Source organism: Marmota marmota, unplaced genomic scaffold (assembly GCF_001458135.2).
Source record: "Marmota marmota marmota unplaced genomic scaffold, marMar, whole genome shotgun sequence".
Taxonomy (NCBI): Eukaryota; Metazoa; Chordata; class Mammalia; order Rodentia; family Sciuridae; genus Marmota; species Marmota marmota.
Genome location: NW_026000222.1, coordinates 16,340,429 through 16,357,789, shown reverse-complemented (window position 1 = coordinate 16,357,789; position 17,361 = coordinate 16,340,429). Strand labels below are relative to the sequence as shown.

Here is a 17,361-nt window from a genome sequence, read left to right as displayed (position 1 = left end):
CCCGAAAACATAGTGTCATTCTCCCTCAACTTAGCCTGGTGTGGCTCTTCACAGGGTGCCCCACCCAACATGGTATTCCCCGTAGCCTCATGCTTACTGATGCTCCAAGACATCTCACTTGGCTCTGCCAGTTGTCCCAGATAGTGGGTGCTTTCTCACCTCTCTCGGTCGTCTTGTGGCATTGGCAGTAAGGGGGTGGAGGACACTTGGAGAGTGATGTCAAAGTTGCTGCCTGTGTTATCTTTTTTGCTTTGTCTTCTTTGCTTTGTCAGCTATTTGAGGCTTCGTACATCTTTGCCTCCTCTCCTCTTCCAGCATGCCCTTTGTCATATTTCTCCTCTATCTAGTACAAATTATTAGCCTAATGAACAAATTCCAATATCTTGCCTTATAATGTCTTTCCAGGTGATGTCATTGACCCTAGGACTCTGTGAGATGGCCCCCAAGTATCTCAGACTTACTGTGAACTCCACATGGGATTTCTCTCCAGTTGTGCCCCATGTTTTTTCTTACTTGGCTACTTGGTATCTTGATTTTTTTCCCTTGGTGCCACCCTGTTCCCCCCAGCTCAAACTTGCACATAAACATACACACACATACAGTCACAGTACAATGCTTGAGGTTATGCTATCTGTCTTGTTCATTCTTCAACCTTGGTACCCACCTTTAGGGCTCTGATATTATGGAACAATTGTAATGGATGACCTTGTCTGGCCTTTCTTTCATACCCTAGCATCTTCCTGCTTTAGTGTGGCCACCATGATGCCACCAGGGGTCACCAGAGGGCAGTAAGTCCTAACAGGTCTTTATTTCAAAGTCACAACTGGCTCCCGGCTGGGCCTTTTTATACAGGTAATTCCAGGCACTCCCTCCTTGTATACTTCATCCTGGGTCTTTGAATTGTAGCATCAGCATTCAAAGAAGCAGTGCTCTTTCATGCCTCCAAGCTCTTTTACCTTCGTACATGTTGGTTCCCCACCTACCCACTCCTGGCAAACTCTAGTTCTTCTTCTAGCCCAGATGTGGTCATCTTTGTAAAACTTTTTGCTCCCTCAGCCAACCCTCAAGCCTAGTGAATGAGTGCTATGCACTCTGATGCTGCTGGTTACCCTGGGTACCATTTCATTTTCATGCTGGTCTGTTTTTCAGTTGATAAAGCTCATTAGGTATAGAGAGGAGGCCTGGGTTCTCTCTTTGATCCCTATACTCACCTTGGCCTATCATATATCAGGTACTTGGGGAAGATATACTCTGAGCACAAATAGAAATCTGGCAGCTCTTCTTTAAAAGCCATTGGGTTGGCTATGAATTTGTAATATGGCAGAGTGGAGGTATCCCTGGGAAATGGATTGTTGTGCTAGGAAGCAATGGCAGGGTGTGGCATCTGTGGGATGTTGGTGAGATATCTGGTTGAGAGAAGCGTGGGTATCTGTGGGGGATAGCAAATTCCATTGCTGATGGCCTGGGGTGGTCAGTGGATAATGATTGGGGGGTGGTTCTAGGGTATTAGTGAGGGGCTTATGGCTAAGGGTGGAGGCATCTGTGGGTATTATGACTAATGAGTTGGGCATGCATAGAGCCTGGGAGACTGTCCCCTTTTTCTGGGGCTCTAGGCTTTTTTTGTCCAAGTGAGGAGTATGGCTCACTAAAAGAAACATGTTTACACATTTCTTACCCCTCCAGGTTGTTCTTCGTGGGCTCACGTGAGGGCCACCTCCCAGATCTTCTGTCTATGATTCACATTGAGCGTTTTACACCCATCCCAGCTTTGTTGTTCAATGTAAGCTTTGTTGGGGGCAGTATGGGCTTGGGCATGTCTGTGCAGGGCTCCTAATTCTAACTAGGGTGTTTTATATGGAAGAGTGTTTTAGTCCCTTGTTTTTTTTCCCCCTTGAAACCAAAATACCCAAAAAGAACAACTTAGAGGAGGAAAATTTTATTTGGCGCTCACAGTTTCAGAGATCTCAGTCCACAGACGGCCAATTTTATTAATTTGGGCCTAAGGTGAGGCAGCACATCATGGGGGAAGAGTCCAGCAGAAGAGCTTCCTTCATGGCAGCAAGGAAGCTCAGAGAAAGAGAGGGAAGAGACTGCAGGGAAAATGCACACTTCCAGAACACCTAGCCAAGTGACCACCTCCTCCAGCCACACCCCACCACCCGGCCCATTCATACTAAGATGGATGGATTAGATTACAGCTCTTAGAATTCAATCACTTTACCTCTGAACATTCCTGCATTAACATAGGAGCTTTGTGGGGAGCACCTCATATCCAAACCATAACAAACAGGGACCCAGAGAAAGGCTTACTCTGAGATTTGAAAAGCAGTTCATCATATATTTTGCATTGTGGGGATGAAACCCAAAGTCTTTTGCATGCTAGCACATTCTACTACTGAGCTACATCCCTTAATACAAGGTCCTCACTTATCTCTTTAAATTTTTAAATCTTTTGTTGATAATTTGGGGTAATTTTAGGTAGGGAGAATTCTTCATACTTGAGTTTAAGCAAACCCAAACTGTCTCAGGACTGTAGTCCCTGACTCTTGTCCCCCAGGATTCTTCTTCTTCTTTTTTTTTTAAATAAAATTTATTTATTTATTTTAAATAGGTATATATGACAACTGAATGCATTTTGATTCATTGTACACAACTGCAGCACAACTTTTGATTTCTCTGATTATACGTGATGTAGCCTCGCACCATATGTGCACTCATACATGTACCTAGGGTAATAATGCCCATCACTTTTCATCATCTTTACTACTCCCATACTCTCTCCTCTTGTCCCTCCCCTTTGCCCAATCAAAGTTCCTCCATTTTTCCCTGTTCCCCCCGATTATGGATTAGCATCCACTTATCATCAGAGAGAACATTAGGCCTTTGGTTTTTGGATTGGTTTGTTTCTCTTAGCATGATATTCTCCAACTCCATCCATTTACCTGCAAATGCCATGATTTTATTCTCTTTTAATGCTGAGTAATATTCCATTGTTTATATATACCCGTTTCTTTATCCATTCATCTATTGAAGGGCATCTAGGTTGGCTCCACAGTTTAGCTATTGTGAATTGAGCTGCTATAAACATTGATGTGGCTGCCTTATTATAGTGTGCTGATTTTAAGTCCATTGGGTATGACTGAGGAGTGGGATAGCTGGGTCAAATGGTGGTTCCATTCCAAGTTTTCTAAGGAATCTCCATATTGTTTTCCAGAGTGGTACACCAATTTGCAGTTCCACCAGCAATGTATGAGTGTGCCTTTTCCCCCACATCCTCGCCAACACTTATTGTTGGTATTCTTGATACCATTCTGACTGGCGTGAGGTGAAATCTTAGTTTTGATTTGCATTTCTCTAATTACTAGAAACATAGAACATTTTGTCATATATTTGTTGATTGATTGTATATATTCTTCTGGAAAAGATAGCACAGCTCCTTAGCCCATTTTGTTTTTTTTTTTTTTTTTGAGTTCTTTATATATCCTGGGGATTAGTGCTCTATTTGACGTGCATGTGGCAAAAATTAGCTTCCAGAATGTAGGCTCTTTCTTCACCTTATCGATTGTTTCTTTTGCTGAGAAGAAGCTTTTTAGTTTGAATCCATCCCATTTATTGATTCTTGAGATTATTTCTTGTGCTTTAGGAGTCTTGTTAAGGAAGTCAGGGCCTAATCTGACATGATGAAGATTTTGGCCTACTTTTTCTTCTATTAGGCACAGGGTCTTTGGTCTAATTCCTAGGTCCTTGATCCACTTTGAGCTGAATTTTGTGCATGGTGAGAGACATGGGTTTAAGTTTCATTTTGCTACATATGGATTTCTAGTTTTCTCAGCACCATCTGTTGAAGAGTCTTTTCTCCAATGTATGTTTTTGGCTCCTTTGTCTAGTATGAGATAATTGTATTTATGTGGGTTTGTCCTCCTCCAGGATTCTTTGTTCTAGAGGGCAAGTTCTGTCATACCCACCCCTCACCCCACCTCTCTTGGAGGTATGGATCCATTTTGCTAATCTGCTTTTTTCATACTGGGGATTGAGTCCAGGAGCATTCTATCTCTAAGCCCTTTTCTTTTAAATTTTATTTTTGAGACAGGGTCTTGTTAAATTGCCCAGGTGGAGCTGGGTGTACTGGTGCATGCCTGAAATCCCAGCTACTCAGGAGGCTGAGGCAGGAGGATCATAAATTTGAGACCAGCTTCAGCAATTTAGTGAGATCCTGTCTCAAAATACAAATCTTTTTTTTTTGAGAGAGAGAGAGAGAGAATCTTTTTTTTAATTTTCGGCGGACACAAGATCTTTGTATGTGGTGCTGAGGATCGAACCTGGGCCGCATGCATGCCAGGCAAGCGCGCTACCACTTGAGCCACATCCCCAACCCTCAAAATACAAATCTTTAAAAGTCCCTGGGTTCAATCCCAGTACCGTAAAAATAGATAGCTAGATAGCACAGACAGGCCTGAAACTTGTGATACTTCTGCCTCAGTCTCTCTAGTAGCTGGGATTTACAAGCCTGTGCCACCACACCTGGTGCTAATCTGCATTTCTGAAGCCAAACAATCCAAGTTTAGCATCTTCCTAGGGTAGAGTGTGATTCATGTTGAGGTTGGTGCATTGAGGGCAAGTTCTAGAGGGCAAGTTCTGCCATCAGAAGAGGAGAGAACTTGCCTTGCTATTGAAGTGCTTGCAACAAGAAAGGAGGCACTGATTGTAGGAAGGGCCTAACAGAAGAAGGTGAGGCGCTGCCTTGAAGATTAATGTGAAGAACAGGTGTATATAATACCAAGAGGTCACTGAAAACCAGAGATAATCTGGTGAAGCTACATCAGATCTGATGATTGCTGGAAGGTGGACTCTCCTGGGGTGGGCTTTTGGTGATAATATTCCCCTCCTCTCCCTTGCTGCTTTCCCCAGTGTACAATGACACTCATCTACCTCACCGTGGAGGATGTTTTCCTGCTCATCAACTACTTCAGCTTCAGCTACTGGTTCTTTGTGGGCCTATCTGTTGTTGGACAGCTCTACCTTCGCTGGAAGGAGCCCGATCGGCCCCGGCCACTCAAGGTCAGCAGCTCTGTGCAGACAAGGAAGTGGGGGCCCTCTCCCTAGTATGCCTTCTTACCCATGCCCTATTCCCTTATCTCATCTCATTTAATATCTCACCCCCCTCCATTTCAGCTGAGCCTATTTTTTCCCATCGTGTTCTGCATATGCTCCTTGTTTCTGGTGATTGTGCCTCTCTTCAGTGACACCATCAATTCTCTCATTGGCATTGGGATTGCCCTCTCCGGGGTCCCTGTCTACTTCATGGGTGTTTACCTTCCAGAATCCCGGAGGCCTCTCTTTCTTCGGAATGTCCTGGGTGAGTTTCTTTGTCCCATCACTTATTGGCTATATACACATGTGCACAGGTTCCCATAGGGGCTAACTACTCCCCTTGCCACTGCTGGTGATTTTTTGGAGGATGAGACCTGGCTGCTCACAAGACTTTTCTTTTGATCTTGACATGATCTCTTTAGTTCTGATTTTAGAGTCCTATTTGGGGGTTAAAGCATTATCTCTTGACAGTACAAGGAAAACAAGTGGTCATGCCTCAGACTGGCTGGGTATGGAATGAGGACAAGGAGGCTGGATAGTGGGGAGGGGTGAAGCCTGGCCCAGGGTACCTAAGGGACAGGTGGGAAGGGAGCCACAAATGTGCTTTTAGCCTTCAGTTTGTTCTGGTTGGGGCTGCAGCTAAATGTGTTTGCTAAAACCTATGATTCTTTGTTTTCATTTAGCTACCATCACCAGAATCACCCAGCAACTTTGCTTTTGTGTCCTGACTGAGCTAGATGTAACTGAAGAGAAAAAGATTGAGAGGAAAACTGACTAGAGGCCAGAGGTGACATTCCCTGAGGCCTGGAAAGCTGGCCACCTGTGGCCATAACCACCAAAGTCCAGATAACAAGACTATGTGGGCCTAGCCCTCCTGAATTAAAGGAGCCTATTGAGCCACATTCTGTAAGGGGACTCAGGGCCAGTGCTCACTCATTGGTAAGCTATGGGAGGAGACTCAGGGTTGGGGATACCTGAAGGTGGGGACCTCAGGGTAGAGGGGGGTTGGGGAACAGGGGAATGGTTGTTTAGTTTTGCAGTGTGAGTAGGTGCACCCCTGACATACTGGGTAAGTTGCTACAGAGGAGAGGAAGTGCTAGATTGATGGCTCTGATTGTGGTTCACAGCATGTGAAGTTTGAACCAAAAGTCTCTAAAGTGAGGATACTTTATGGGAGCTTTCCTCTGACCAGGTGCAACCTCCTGATGTTAGAGGCTCAAAATGCTACCATTTCTTCCTCTGGCTCAGAATTCTTCCCTGGGAAGAGGGTTATATTCCTTGTTTGTTTTGGGGGAGGCACAAACAACAAGCTTTATTTAACTGATGTGGGAACAGTGTCTCCCCTTTCCTGAATTCCACAAGAGAAATACTATTCTGTGTAATGGAACTTCACACTCAAACAATAAGCTTGACAGGAGGAAGGCTGTTCATGGTCTCAATGGTGGCCACTGAAGTTCCATATTGTCAAGGTTGACTTCTCATTTGTGTCCATGTGCTTAGGGAGCCACAGGATTTTGCTGTATACAGATTAGCCTTCTTTTGGAGGAGGTCCTGCCTGACTGAATTTCCCTGGAACACATTTGCACTTATGGTCAAAATCCTTAAGAAAAGAGGCAAGCTTCTGGCTCTGTAATGAGTTGATTTTGGCCACCTGCCTACCTGTACCTTCCTAGCTGGAACCATGATGCTTTGGCAGAGGCTGCAGTCCCAAAATAAGGGCTGGGGAAGACCTCCCTGTTCCAGCTAAGGGGGAGCAGCTCTGTGGCTAACTGGACACTGCCACTGCTACCACCAAATTCAAATTCCAGTATTCCTTTACTTATTGATATTTAACCTGGAACACCAATTCTAGCAAAAGAATGTTCATTCATGTATAGGAAATAATAGTCTGTGTGTGTTTAAAAATTCAGAATACCCCAAACCGAGTCTCTCTGCCCTGAGAGATGTCTCAATGTGGTGGTAAATCAGATTCTGATAATAGATTTTATGTTCACTTTCACACAATCTTGAGTCTTACCTGCAAAAGTGAACTTTAAGGATTTTTAAAATCATGGACATATACTTTAGTTTATAGATAGGTCTTGTGTTACTAGCAACTGGCTCAGGTCTGACAAGTAGATATGAACAAATTTATGAGTCAGAAATCTGGTAATACTAATATTTTTGAAGGATAATCCTTTATTTTATTGAAACCTTAGGTCATTGTTCTAGTTGATACAGTTAATCTCTGGGTTTCTGGTATGAAGTTTAAGAGGGCTGAAATGTTCTGGAATTCAGGAGGGTCACCTGAAATCTATCCACTATCAGTAATTTGGGGGAACATCTTATGGATCCAAGTCATCAAATAACTTGTTCCTTTCTGAAAGGGCCAGTGTGAGGGACTGCTGTGCAGACCCAAGCAAGCCCACTCTGGTGCTGAAAGTAGTCATTTTCTTTTTCTGAAAACCTCACACCAGGCTGCATCCTGGCTTCTGTTATTGGCACCAGGCTTTGTTTACACTCCAAGCTGCCTCAGTGTGGGTCACAGGGATAGTGCACTCCTTTCCTGCCCACCTTCCCTTGCCCCTGAGGCCTTGCAGGGCTGCAGTCTCAGGAAGCACTTGGTACTTGTGGGACTTCTATTTTTTTTTCCTGTGGAGATCAGTGAAGACTCTAGGGGAAAAGCTACTTCAACCTCAATCTGGCACCTCAGCTAACTTTCAAGAATGGAAAGCAACTAACTTTGGTGCTTAAGTTGGGCCACCAGGTCAGTCCAGAGCAGCAGGTTTGGCCTAATGGGATCTTCCTTCATGGCTGCATTGGATTATACAACTGTTCTGGGATGCCCCCAGATACTGTCATCTTAGGCCCAGAAGAACTTGTTGGTCTGGCACATCCCATGGACATCTTGTCTTTAGATTTTGGAATTGGTCGACAGTGAAGACAAGAACTGTGGGGCAATCTTTCCTTCTGATCATTCTTCACCAAACTGACCCCAGTTGCAGACAAGGTAATTACCTTGGACATATACTTGCTTAATAAAGTTTTAGGGGAGCATGATCAGTTGTCTTTGGTTCAGGGCATGCATCTATGAGAATATGGGGGGACATTCCTACTGTCATGGGTTGGGGATTTGTATACCAAATTCCTGTCTGATGACAAGGAGTCTTGTGCAAAGGCTGACTTGCCTAAACTATATAAATATGATTTCTGTCTGAGCTGAGCTGGCACCATCCCAGGGCTCCTCTGGAGCTAATCCTTTAAGCATTATGCTTATCTGAGGATCCTTGACTCTGGCTTTAGTGTTTTCCACCCAATAACCAGCTTCTCCCAGGAATGTGCCGCCCCCCAGTGGCTTCTCAGAAGAAGGGACACCACACTTCAGGTGCTGAGTGCTTGCTTAGTGAGCCATGTCATCTTCCTCTCATTACTGAAGGATGACAACATTCTTCCTCGGTGTTGGGTACAAACTTCTCTTAGAAACCCTTCTGTGGGAGGGAAGCCAGACACCCTACAGACTCAAGTTTCATAGTGGAATTAGTTCCCACCAGGTCTTTGTTAAATCTTACTAAATCCTTCTCCTGGTGTGCTAATCCCTTTTGCAATGGTACAGTTTGTACCCTTTTCAGTAGGTAGTTTGTGAAGCTGTCAGCCCTTTAATGTTGATGAAACTTAATGAACACATAAACAGCAGTGAGTACATTAAAATGGCAAAGTGGTTTTTAATCCTTCATTTCTGTGTCTACAGAAGGAGACTAAGATGACTAGTATTAAGCCTGCGTTTAGGTTTAATTAGCTGCAGTAATAGCCTGAGTACAGAGCCTAATAATTTTAGCAGATTTAACAATTCCATGTAGATAGGAACAAATGTAGGTAAGTGCTTATAAAATGGACATAAAGTAAAAGAATGGGTAGAAGTAGGAAGGGACAAGTAGAGAAACCTATAAAATCTTGAAAGAGATGAGAAGAAGACTTCTTCCTGTATATTTCACTTTCCTATGTGATAAATAGGGTGAGATGGCTACCTCAAATGGAAAGTTTTATGTGTTTCTCTAGACCTGTGCTACCTAGTAGCTAATGTAGCTAGTTAAAACAAAGTAAAAAATTCATGGCCAAGTATGGTAATCTCAGCTACTCAGCAAACAGGCAAGAGGAGTCCAAATCTGAGGCCAGCTCTTAGTGAGACCCTTTCTCGAAATTTTAAAAAAATTAAAAAGGGCTGAGATGTAGCTCAGTGGCACAGCACTTGCCTAATGTGTGTAAGGCTCTAGGTTCAGTAGAAAAAAAGAAAGAAAAAAAAATTCAGTTTCTCAGTTGCACTAATCAGATTGCAAGTGCTCAACGGCCACATGTGGCTAGTGGCTACTATTAGAGAGTATAGATATAGAACATTTATCACTGCACAAAATTCTATTTGACTAGAATCAATGCCAAACAGTTAAGGCAGCTGGGATTTTGAAAAGAGTAGGGATAGAGATTGCTTACAAGAGATTTAAAGTTTGGGCACCAAAATTTGTTCTGTTCATATATAGTTTGTTTTCCCTATCCATAAATTTTGCATTCATGGATTCAACTAACTGTAGATTAAAAATATTTTTTTTGTAGAAAAAAAAAAACTACTTATACTAAACATAGTTTTTGTCATTATTCCCCAAATACAGTATATCAGCTAAGTATATTGCACTCTTTTTTTTTTTTTTTTGGTTGTTTTGGTACTGGAGTTTGAACCAGGGGCACTCAACCATTGAGCTACTTAGGGCCTTGCTAGGTTGCTGAGGGTGTCTTTGAACTTGTGGTCCTCCTGCCTGAGCCTTGTGAGCTGTTGGGATTACAGGGGTGTGCCACAGTGCCTGGCTGCATTAGATTTTATAAATAATCTGGAGATGACAAAGTATTTGAAGGATGTGTGTAGGTTATATGCAAATATTATGTCATTTTATACAAGGGACTTGAGCATCTGTGGATTTTGGTATCCACAGGAGGTTTTTGAATCAGTCACCCACAGATACTGAAGAACAATTACTGTTTTGGTAAGAAACACTTCTCGATAGAAAGCCAAGTTCAGGTTATGCTTACTTCATCCTCCCTTGCTGTGAGATCTTCATGTCTAAGGTTAATTCTGTAATTTCTACCTCATTAACCCCCCATTTTTTTTTATGGGGGAATGTCAATGGAAAAACACCTAAGATATTCAGATTTAAAAGGTTTTGAAGAGTTGGGTGTGTTAGTGCTTATTTATAATCCCAGCTACTTATTAGGCTAAAGGAAGGAGAATGATAAGTTTGAGGCTAGTCATTTAGTGAGACCCTGTCTCAAAAAAATAAAAAGGGCTGGAGGTGTTGCTTAGTGGTAGAGTACTCCTGGGTTCAATTCCCAGAACTGCAAAAAAAAGGGGGGGAAAGTTTTTGAAAAATTGCTTGCTTCCATATTAAAAGTTAATCTTTATTAAATAGTATCACATTCATATGCATTGTGCCTTGGCCCCATTACCAAAGGACAACAGCAATCTTTACAACCATTATTGAAGTCCGAAGCAGGGAGGACAGAGACTTATTGACTAAAACCTCCCAGCTCAGATTCCACATTCTGCCCTAATAGTTGTTATAACTGGGTTGTGCCCTGCAAGGGACCCACTGTAGCCCTTCTAGATCCCTCTATCGAAGAGAGCAGGCTTTTACTGCAGGTAGGCAGCCTGGAGTGGGGTGGGAGGAAGCAGAATATTACTGCTAATGAAACAAGTGTCTCTCCTTCCCTTCTGGCTTCAGCATGGGAGAACTGGAATATTAGGAAAAATGCCTGGGCCAGGAAGTGAAAGGAACTTCCATTTTTTTTTTTTCCCCCAGATGGTAGGGTCTCTTTTGATAGAGGTCAAGTAGCCTACTGTGAGTAGAAAAGATGTACTCCCTTAAGTTTTCACTGCTGGGGTGGTACTATTGGGTCTGCTTTTTCCTTCCACATGTTCAGCTAGGAATCCTAAGAGCATGTTGCTAGGTCAGTTGATACCAGTCACAGAGCCCTCAAAGGCCTGTGGTAGAAGCTCCTGGATATCACAAGACCATCAATCTGAATCCAGGTCGTGGGGGTTGTCATAGCCAAACTCCTTCTGTACATCCAGAGGGTACTTGCTCCATACCAGTCGCCTGCTGCTGCCTCTTTCCTCTTCACTGAGGCTGTTATATTCATCAGAGTCTAGATGGAGACACCAGGAATGGATTCTTACTCTATGATTTTATAGGGTATGGCAAGAACTCCTTCCTTTCTCAAAAAGGTCTAATTTTTTGTTCCCCATTATAAAATACTTTTTCAGTAAATAAAATCTAGAATGTAGAACATTTTTAAAGTATTCATTCCCACCATCTAACCAAGTCCCTAATACTGGGAGTATTTTGTCACTTTCCCCTTTGGTAAAATTCTTTATTATGAGACATCAAAAAATTATTTTTATTGGCTATACTCAGAAGAATGTAGTCACCAAAGAAACTGAGTTGCCAGGATATCCTTCCTCCTTCTTCCCCTAAATACTACGACTGTGTTATATCATTCTCTAAAGAATTGGAAATGTAGAAATTTTTTGAAATTATTTGACAGACTTGTGAAAATCCTGGGCCTATCCCTACTGGCAACCCTCTTTCTTCATTATTCCTAGATAGGAGCAGGGAGAGGGGCATCGGGCTAGATGTTTTACTAAATCCCAACCACTGAAGTTGGTGCAGTATTGTCTCATTTTCTGAAGGAGAAATGAGGCTCATTGGAGTAACCTGCATAAGAGTCATAAGAAGGCAATGACAGAACTAAGGATCTGAACCCAGGCCTGACTGACATTATGCTCCCAGCAGTCCTCCTGGAAATACAGTTCAATGGCAGAGAAGGAAATCAGTTGAGATGTACCTGTCAATTGCCTTCATCTCAGACTTGGATCTTATCAGTCCCTCCCTATCCAGTCTTCCACCTACCTCTGGAATCATCACCATCACTGCTCTCCTCCTCTGGGTACTCGTTGCGCCAATTATTCTCACTGTTCTCATCATCTTCGTCTTCATAAATGTCATCTGGTTGTTGATCATCATTTACCTGCACATCTCAACACAAACATGAGTCTAAGTCAAATCATCTTAAGGGTATGCTCTTTGGAGGAAGCTATTAGGATACTGGGGAGATTCAGGTGAAAGTACCATGTGAAAAAGGCAGATTAGGAGTTAGTTCAACTGCTATACAAGGGACTATGATAATCTTAGGCTAAGAGGAGATGATTCAACTCCACCAGAATGGAATGCAGAGGAGCCACAGCTCTGAGCACGTAATGACAGCAATCTTCAAACTCCTGGAGGGCCACCAGATGGGAGAGGAATTTTATGGATTGTGGGTGATGCCAAAGGTCAGAACTAAAACACAATATGAGGAGGTGCACAAAGGCAGGAGTAGGAACTATGTAGTGGTCCATGGTGGATGCCTGACAGCAAAACTATGGGTATAGTGCAGGTACAAGAGAAGGTACTTAACTCTTACAATTTGAGTATATCAGGTGCCAACTACATCTTTCTCATTAATCATATTAAAATTTAAGAATATGGTGTTAGGATGTTAGCTTTCATCATCCAAAGTTTTCTCCTCTTTTAATACAATTAAAATAAAAACTTCTGTGCACACCGGTAATCCCAGCTACTCATGAGGCTGAGGCAAGAGGATCACAAGTTGAAGCCAGTCTCAGCAACTTAGAGAGACACTGTCTCAAAATTAAAAAATAAAAAAGGGTGTGGCTCAGTGGTAGAGTCCTTGCCCAGCATGCATGAGGACCTGGGTTCAATCCTCAGTGCCTAAATAAATTAATAAAAATTTAAAAAGGGCTGGAATGTGGCTTAGTGGTTAAGTGCCCCTGGGTTAATTCCTCAGCACCCAAAATAAATAAATAAATAAAAGCTTTTGTTCTCATTCATGTTAAGACTGTCTGATTTTGCCAGATGTAGTGGTGCACACCAATCCTGGTAACTTGGGAGGGAGAGGAAAGAGGATTACAAGTTCAAGGCCATCCTGGGTAACTTAGTGAGATCCTGTCTCAAAAGAAAAAGAAAAGGGACTGGGGATGTTGCTCAGTAGTGAAGTCTCCTTGGGTTCAATTCCCAGTACCAAAAAAAAAAAAAAAAATGTTTTTACTTTGATTTTATTTAAGCCCTTATACATATTTACCCTCTAAAGTGGATAGCTATAAACAGGTAGCCATAAACAATGAAGATAATTTTGTAAACCTTGTAAAAGATTATGAGCAAAAATTATCAGTGCTTCTAAAAAATATCAACCCCCATCAGTCCCCTTGGAAATACTGTTCAATGGTAGAGAAAGAAAATTTGGGGGTATTTCCCAAAATTTCCTACACTAAACTCAGGTTTCTAAAAGACGTTTAGAGTAAATTTTTACTGCCACGTGAAAAATTTATTTCCTGCTGGGCACAGGGGCATATGCCTGTAATCCAAGCTACTCTGGAGGCTGATGCAGGTGTATCCCAGTTCAAGGCCAGCATAATCAACTTAGATACACCCTGTCCCAAATTAAAATTAAAAAGGTTGAGGATGTACCACAGTGGTTGAGAGCTTGCTTAGTGTGTGCCAGGCCCTGGGTTCAATCCCCAGTCTTACCAAAACAAAACAACAATAACAACAAAACCAATCTAGAATAAGTTTTTCCTTTTAAGTAAGAACAAGAAAAATGATGAGAAGTGAAGCCCGGAGAGGCAAAGCACCCTAACCAAAGAAAAAGTTTAGGTAGCCACATGCCCTTCTCCCTTCATTGACCTCCTTACCAGGTCCCACTCCTGGCTGTAGGGCTGCACAGAGAGGATATTCTCAATCCACCCTGGAGTGGCCATCTCCAAGTAGTAAATGTCATACACATAGTCATCGTGCTTTTGTTCCTCTTGGTGCCCGACTCCTGGTCCATCCTCAGATACAGTCAACCGCTCGCGGATCATCTCTACAGAATTGCAGAGGATCACATCTGGGTCAGATGTCTGTGAAAACATAATACAGGCATGACTCAAAACGTTTTCCATGAGGAACCGAAGAGTTGTGTGAAAGAAGGCCTGTTACAGTTCTGTTAATATTTAAGATTCTTATTCTCAGGCTGGGGCTGTAGCTCAGTGGTAAAGTGCCTGCCTTGCACGTGTGAGGTATTTTTACAAAATAAAAGAAATCCAGAATGTCTGTAAAACTAACGGGTAGTCCTTCTTTTTGAATAAAAACCTATTAAGAATTCCTCCTGCTCTTTTGATCTTGGCTGACACAAAAAAACACATGGGAGCTGGGGTTGTAGCTCAGTGGCAGAGCACTTATCTTACACATGTGAGGCCCTGGGTTCAATCCTCAGCACCATATAAAAATAAATGAATATTTAAATAAAGATTTGTGTCCATTTACAACTTAAAAAAAAAAAATACCCCCAAGAAAACAGAACAAAAATACATGAGAACACTGGCCTAAAAAGAGGCAAAGGGAGTTAGATAAATTGGCCAGCTTGTTCCCAAGCTCTGAGTCAAACCTGCTTCTACAGATCTAGATCTTCTCTGAGTTCCTTTGGCATGATGTTTTCCCATTAGGGATCCACAGACCCAATCCACCTCTATTGCTGACCATAAAATGGGCTGGCATTTTGTGAGGCCACCTTTAGAGGCCTACAGGCAACTCCTGGGGACCACTACCATTGCTCATTCTTTGGCTTGCCCCACTGACATCATTTTTTTTTTTTTTTAATGGTATTAGGGATTGAACCCAGGGGCACTTTACCACTGAGCTACATTCCCAGCCCTTATTTTTATTTTGAGATGGGATTTTGCTAAGTTGGTGAGGCTGGCCTGCCCCTTGCAATCCTCTCATCTCCGCCTCCTCTCCTGAGTCACTGGGATTATAGATGTGCACTACCATGGCGGGCACTGACCTCTTTTTAAATCACAAATTGATTCACCTATCTTTTCTGCTCAAAAGAATAGCTTGAATGAAATGTCCCAGAATAGGTCTAGTCCAGGTAAGATGTAGTCCAGTGCTTATAAGATGTCTTATCCAGGGTCCTATAGCACAAGTAGGTATGGAAACTAGGGGGATGTGCTGTGGAATGCCCCTCAACAGATTCATCACAGGAAGCTGCATAGCTCAAACCAGATACCTCATGAGAAAGTGGAGAGTGTCCCATGGTCAAAGCACACAGGGAGACTGAGGTTGTCATTTACAGGTTCAGAGGATTCTCCCATCAAAGTCAATGAAAATACAGATGCAAGTTTTTGTGCAGGCTCTTGAGCAAAGCTCTTTATGGGGAAAGGTTTAGCTCTAACACACAGGTCCCGACCTGTTGGTCCACTGAACACCACACAAATTCAGCTTTAGGGCCTTTGCCCTTGCAGGTCCTCTGCCTTGAAAGCCCCCGCCCCCCAACCAATGCCCTGTCATCATTCCTTCCCTTCCTTCCTTCCTTTTTTATTATTTTTTTTATTTTTTAGTATTATGGATTGAACCTAGGGGCTCTTAACTACTGATCCACGTCCTCAGCCCTTTTAAAATACTATATTTACAGACAGGATCTTCCTAAGATCGGCCTCTGCCTCCTGAGCTGCTGGGATTATAGGTGTGTGCCACCGCGCCCAGCCTTGCCATTCACTTTCAAGTCTTTACTTGAAAGGCTTTTTTCACAAAATTGGCACCACGCTTTCTCGCCTTTGTCCCCTTCTAACAATTTACTCGCTAACGTTTTTCTCCTCTGCTTGAATGTTTTCTTCTCTGTCCTCACTGTTGTATGCATACAATTTAAGAACAATACCTGGCACATAGGCACTCGCTGAGTAAATAGGTGTAGAGTAAAAAATCAAATCGGTAAAATCTATTCCTAAGGTTAAGCTATGTGCGGCCACTTAACTAAGTGCTGCCCTCTGCGCAGACTCTTTCTGGTATTACCACCAAAGATGTCCAGCACCCACTTCCCGATGCATACTCACTTTGAAGGAGGCCGTGGTGTCAGCCTCTGGGTCTTCCTCCTCATGTACCAGGTCCAATAGCTGAAAGTCTGCGTCCCCAGCAGCTTTTGGGGTTCCTGGCGCGTACACTGACTCCAGGCTGCCGGAGGTCCCTGAGGATCGGCGGCTGGAGACCACCCGGTAGCGGCCTTCTTTCCGCACATCGCGAGCTGAGGCGCGGAGATCGCGGCGGATACGCTGCTGGCTGCCCCGGGAAGGGCGCAAGGCAGCCCGCACGAGCTCCTGGACTGGCTCCTCCTGGAGAGCAGCAGGGGAAGATAGGGTAGCGTCAGCAAGGGGGTTGGAGATTCGGTTCCATCCCGGCAGCGACCCAAGATCCCCTCCACACAAATTCCATCACCGCCCAATACCTGAGAGTGCACGGTGGCCACCAACTGGAAGACATTATTCTCCGCCGCTCTCTCCAGACCCTCCGGTGTCTTCTGAGCAGCCGACTCGACGTCGACATCGCCGCTCCGAAGGCGCTTACAAGCAAGCACAAGAGCCTCGGCTGGCTCCGCGGTGCGCTTCCGCTTCACCCGCAGCACTGCAGTCCTGCCGGCCTCCATAGCGGCTGTCGCGAAGCACTGTGGGAAGGCGAGGGATACGTCGGGAGAACCCTCCAGTTGTGCTCCAGGTCCCGCCCCGTGGACGCCCGAAGGTCCCGCCCCGCACAGTGACCACGGCAAGATGGCGGTAGCGGCGGCGGCGGTAGTAAGCCGAGTGATTCCTGCGCCGGGTGAGAAGCTGGGCGTGCTGGGAAGGTGGGGTCGTAGTTGGAGTCCCGGCGACAACTAGCGTAGTGTCCTCTGCCTCAGGCTTGGGTGGAGGTGTCTGGCGTGGGCGTACTCGGATGCCGCGGTGTGCCCCTGTTCCGGACCTTTCCTGAGTACGCATGTGGCTGCTCGGAGCGCCCTGGCCGGCAGGAGAGTGTGTTTTCAGGCCAGCCCTGGCTTTTCAGTCCGGTTAGCAATGCCTTCGGTGGGTCAGTGGCTGAGCACAGGACGAGGCCTGTGTTACAGACAGCACTCTTGCTTGGTGCCTCGCACCACGAACTGGGCCACTGTTCCTCGATTAAAAAGCTCTGATGACTCGCCTTTTCTAGTCAGTGTCGTTGAACACCATTTCATATACCCAACGCCGTAACCAGGAGTGGCCCTGCAAAAGTGGGCACCTGATGTAGACATGCTTCTGCTTAAAACCCTTGGGTGACTCCTGTTGCACTTAGAATAGAATGCTTTTGGAAACCGAAAGGCCACGTGTATTTTGTAGAAGCTCACTTCTTTTTTTTTTTTTTTTTA

The 17,361-nt window shown here is 44.0% G+C and overlaps 3 protein-coding genes across 9 annotated transcripts in view; 2 read left to right on the top strand and 1 right to left on the bottom strand.

Moving 5' to 3' along the window:
* Positions 1-8,130, top strand: part of Slc7a6 (solute carrier family 7 member 6) — a 40,107-nt gene extending 31,977 nt beyond the window's left edge. For all 4 annotated transcript variants that reach the window (XM_048792622.1, XM_048792623.1, XM_015496165.2 and 1 more), the window contains 4 exons: positions 1,684-1,780; positions 4,909-5,058; positions 5,173-5,356; positions 5,775-8,130. In XM_048792622.1, coding sequence (XP_048648579.1) covers positions 1,684-1,780; positions 4,909-5,058; positions 5,173-5,356; positions 5,775-5,869 — 526 coding nt within the window. In that variant the 3' untranslated portion in view covers positions 5,870-8,130. The remainder of the gene's footprint in view (positions 1-1,683; positions 1,781-4,908; positions 5,059-5,172; positions 5,357-5,774) is intronic.
* A 2,361-nt stretch (positions 8,131-10,491) lies between these two features.
* Slc7a6os (solute carrier family 7 member 6 opposite strand) lies at positions 10,492-16,670 on the bottom strand. Its single transcript, XM_015496164.2, has 5 exons — positions 16,432-16,670; positions 16,043-16,318; positions 13,865-14,071; positions 12,024-12,141; positions 10,492-11,259 (listed from the first exon to the last, which is right to left on the bottom strand). The coding sequence occupies exons 1-5, from the start codon at positions 16,627-16,629 to the stop codon at positions 11,129-11,131; spliced, it is 930 nt and encodes a 309-aa protein (XP_015351650.1). The 5' UTR covers positions 16,630-16,670; the 3' UTR covers positions 10,492-11,128.
* Prmt7 (protein arginine methyltransferase 7) overlaps positions 16,663-17,361 on the top strand; it is a 50,724-nt gene continuing 50,025 nt past the window's right edge. The window contains exon 1 of one of the 4 annotated variants that reach the window (XM_015496163.2): positions 16,663-16,799. Coding sequence is in view for 2 of the 4 variants with exons in the window: in XM_048792543.1 (XP_048648500.1) it covers positions 16,751-16,824 (74 nt within the window). In the remaining 2 variants the exon portion in view is untranslated. Of the gene's footprint in view, positions 16,825-17,361 lie in introns of all 4 variants that reach the window. The other 3 variants (XM_048792543.1, XM_015496162.2, XM_048792542.1) reach the window with 3 other exon arrangements.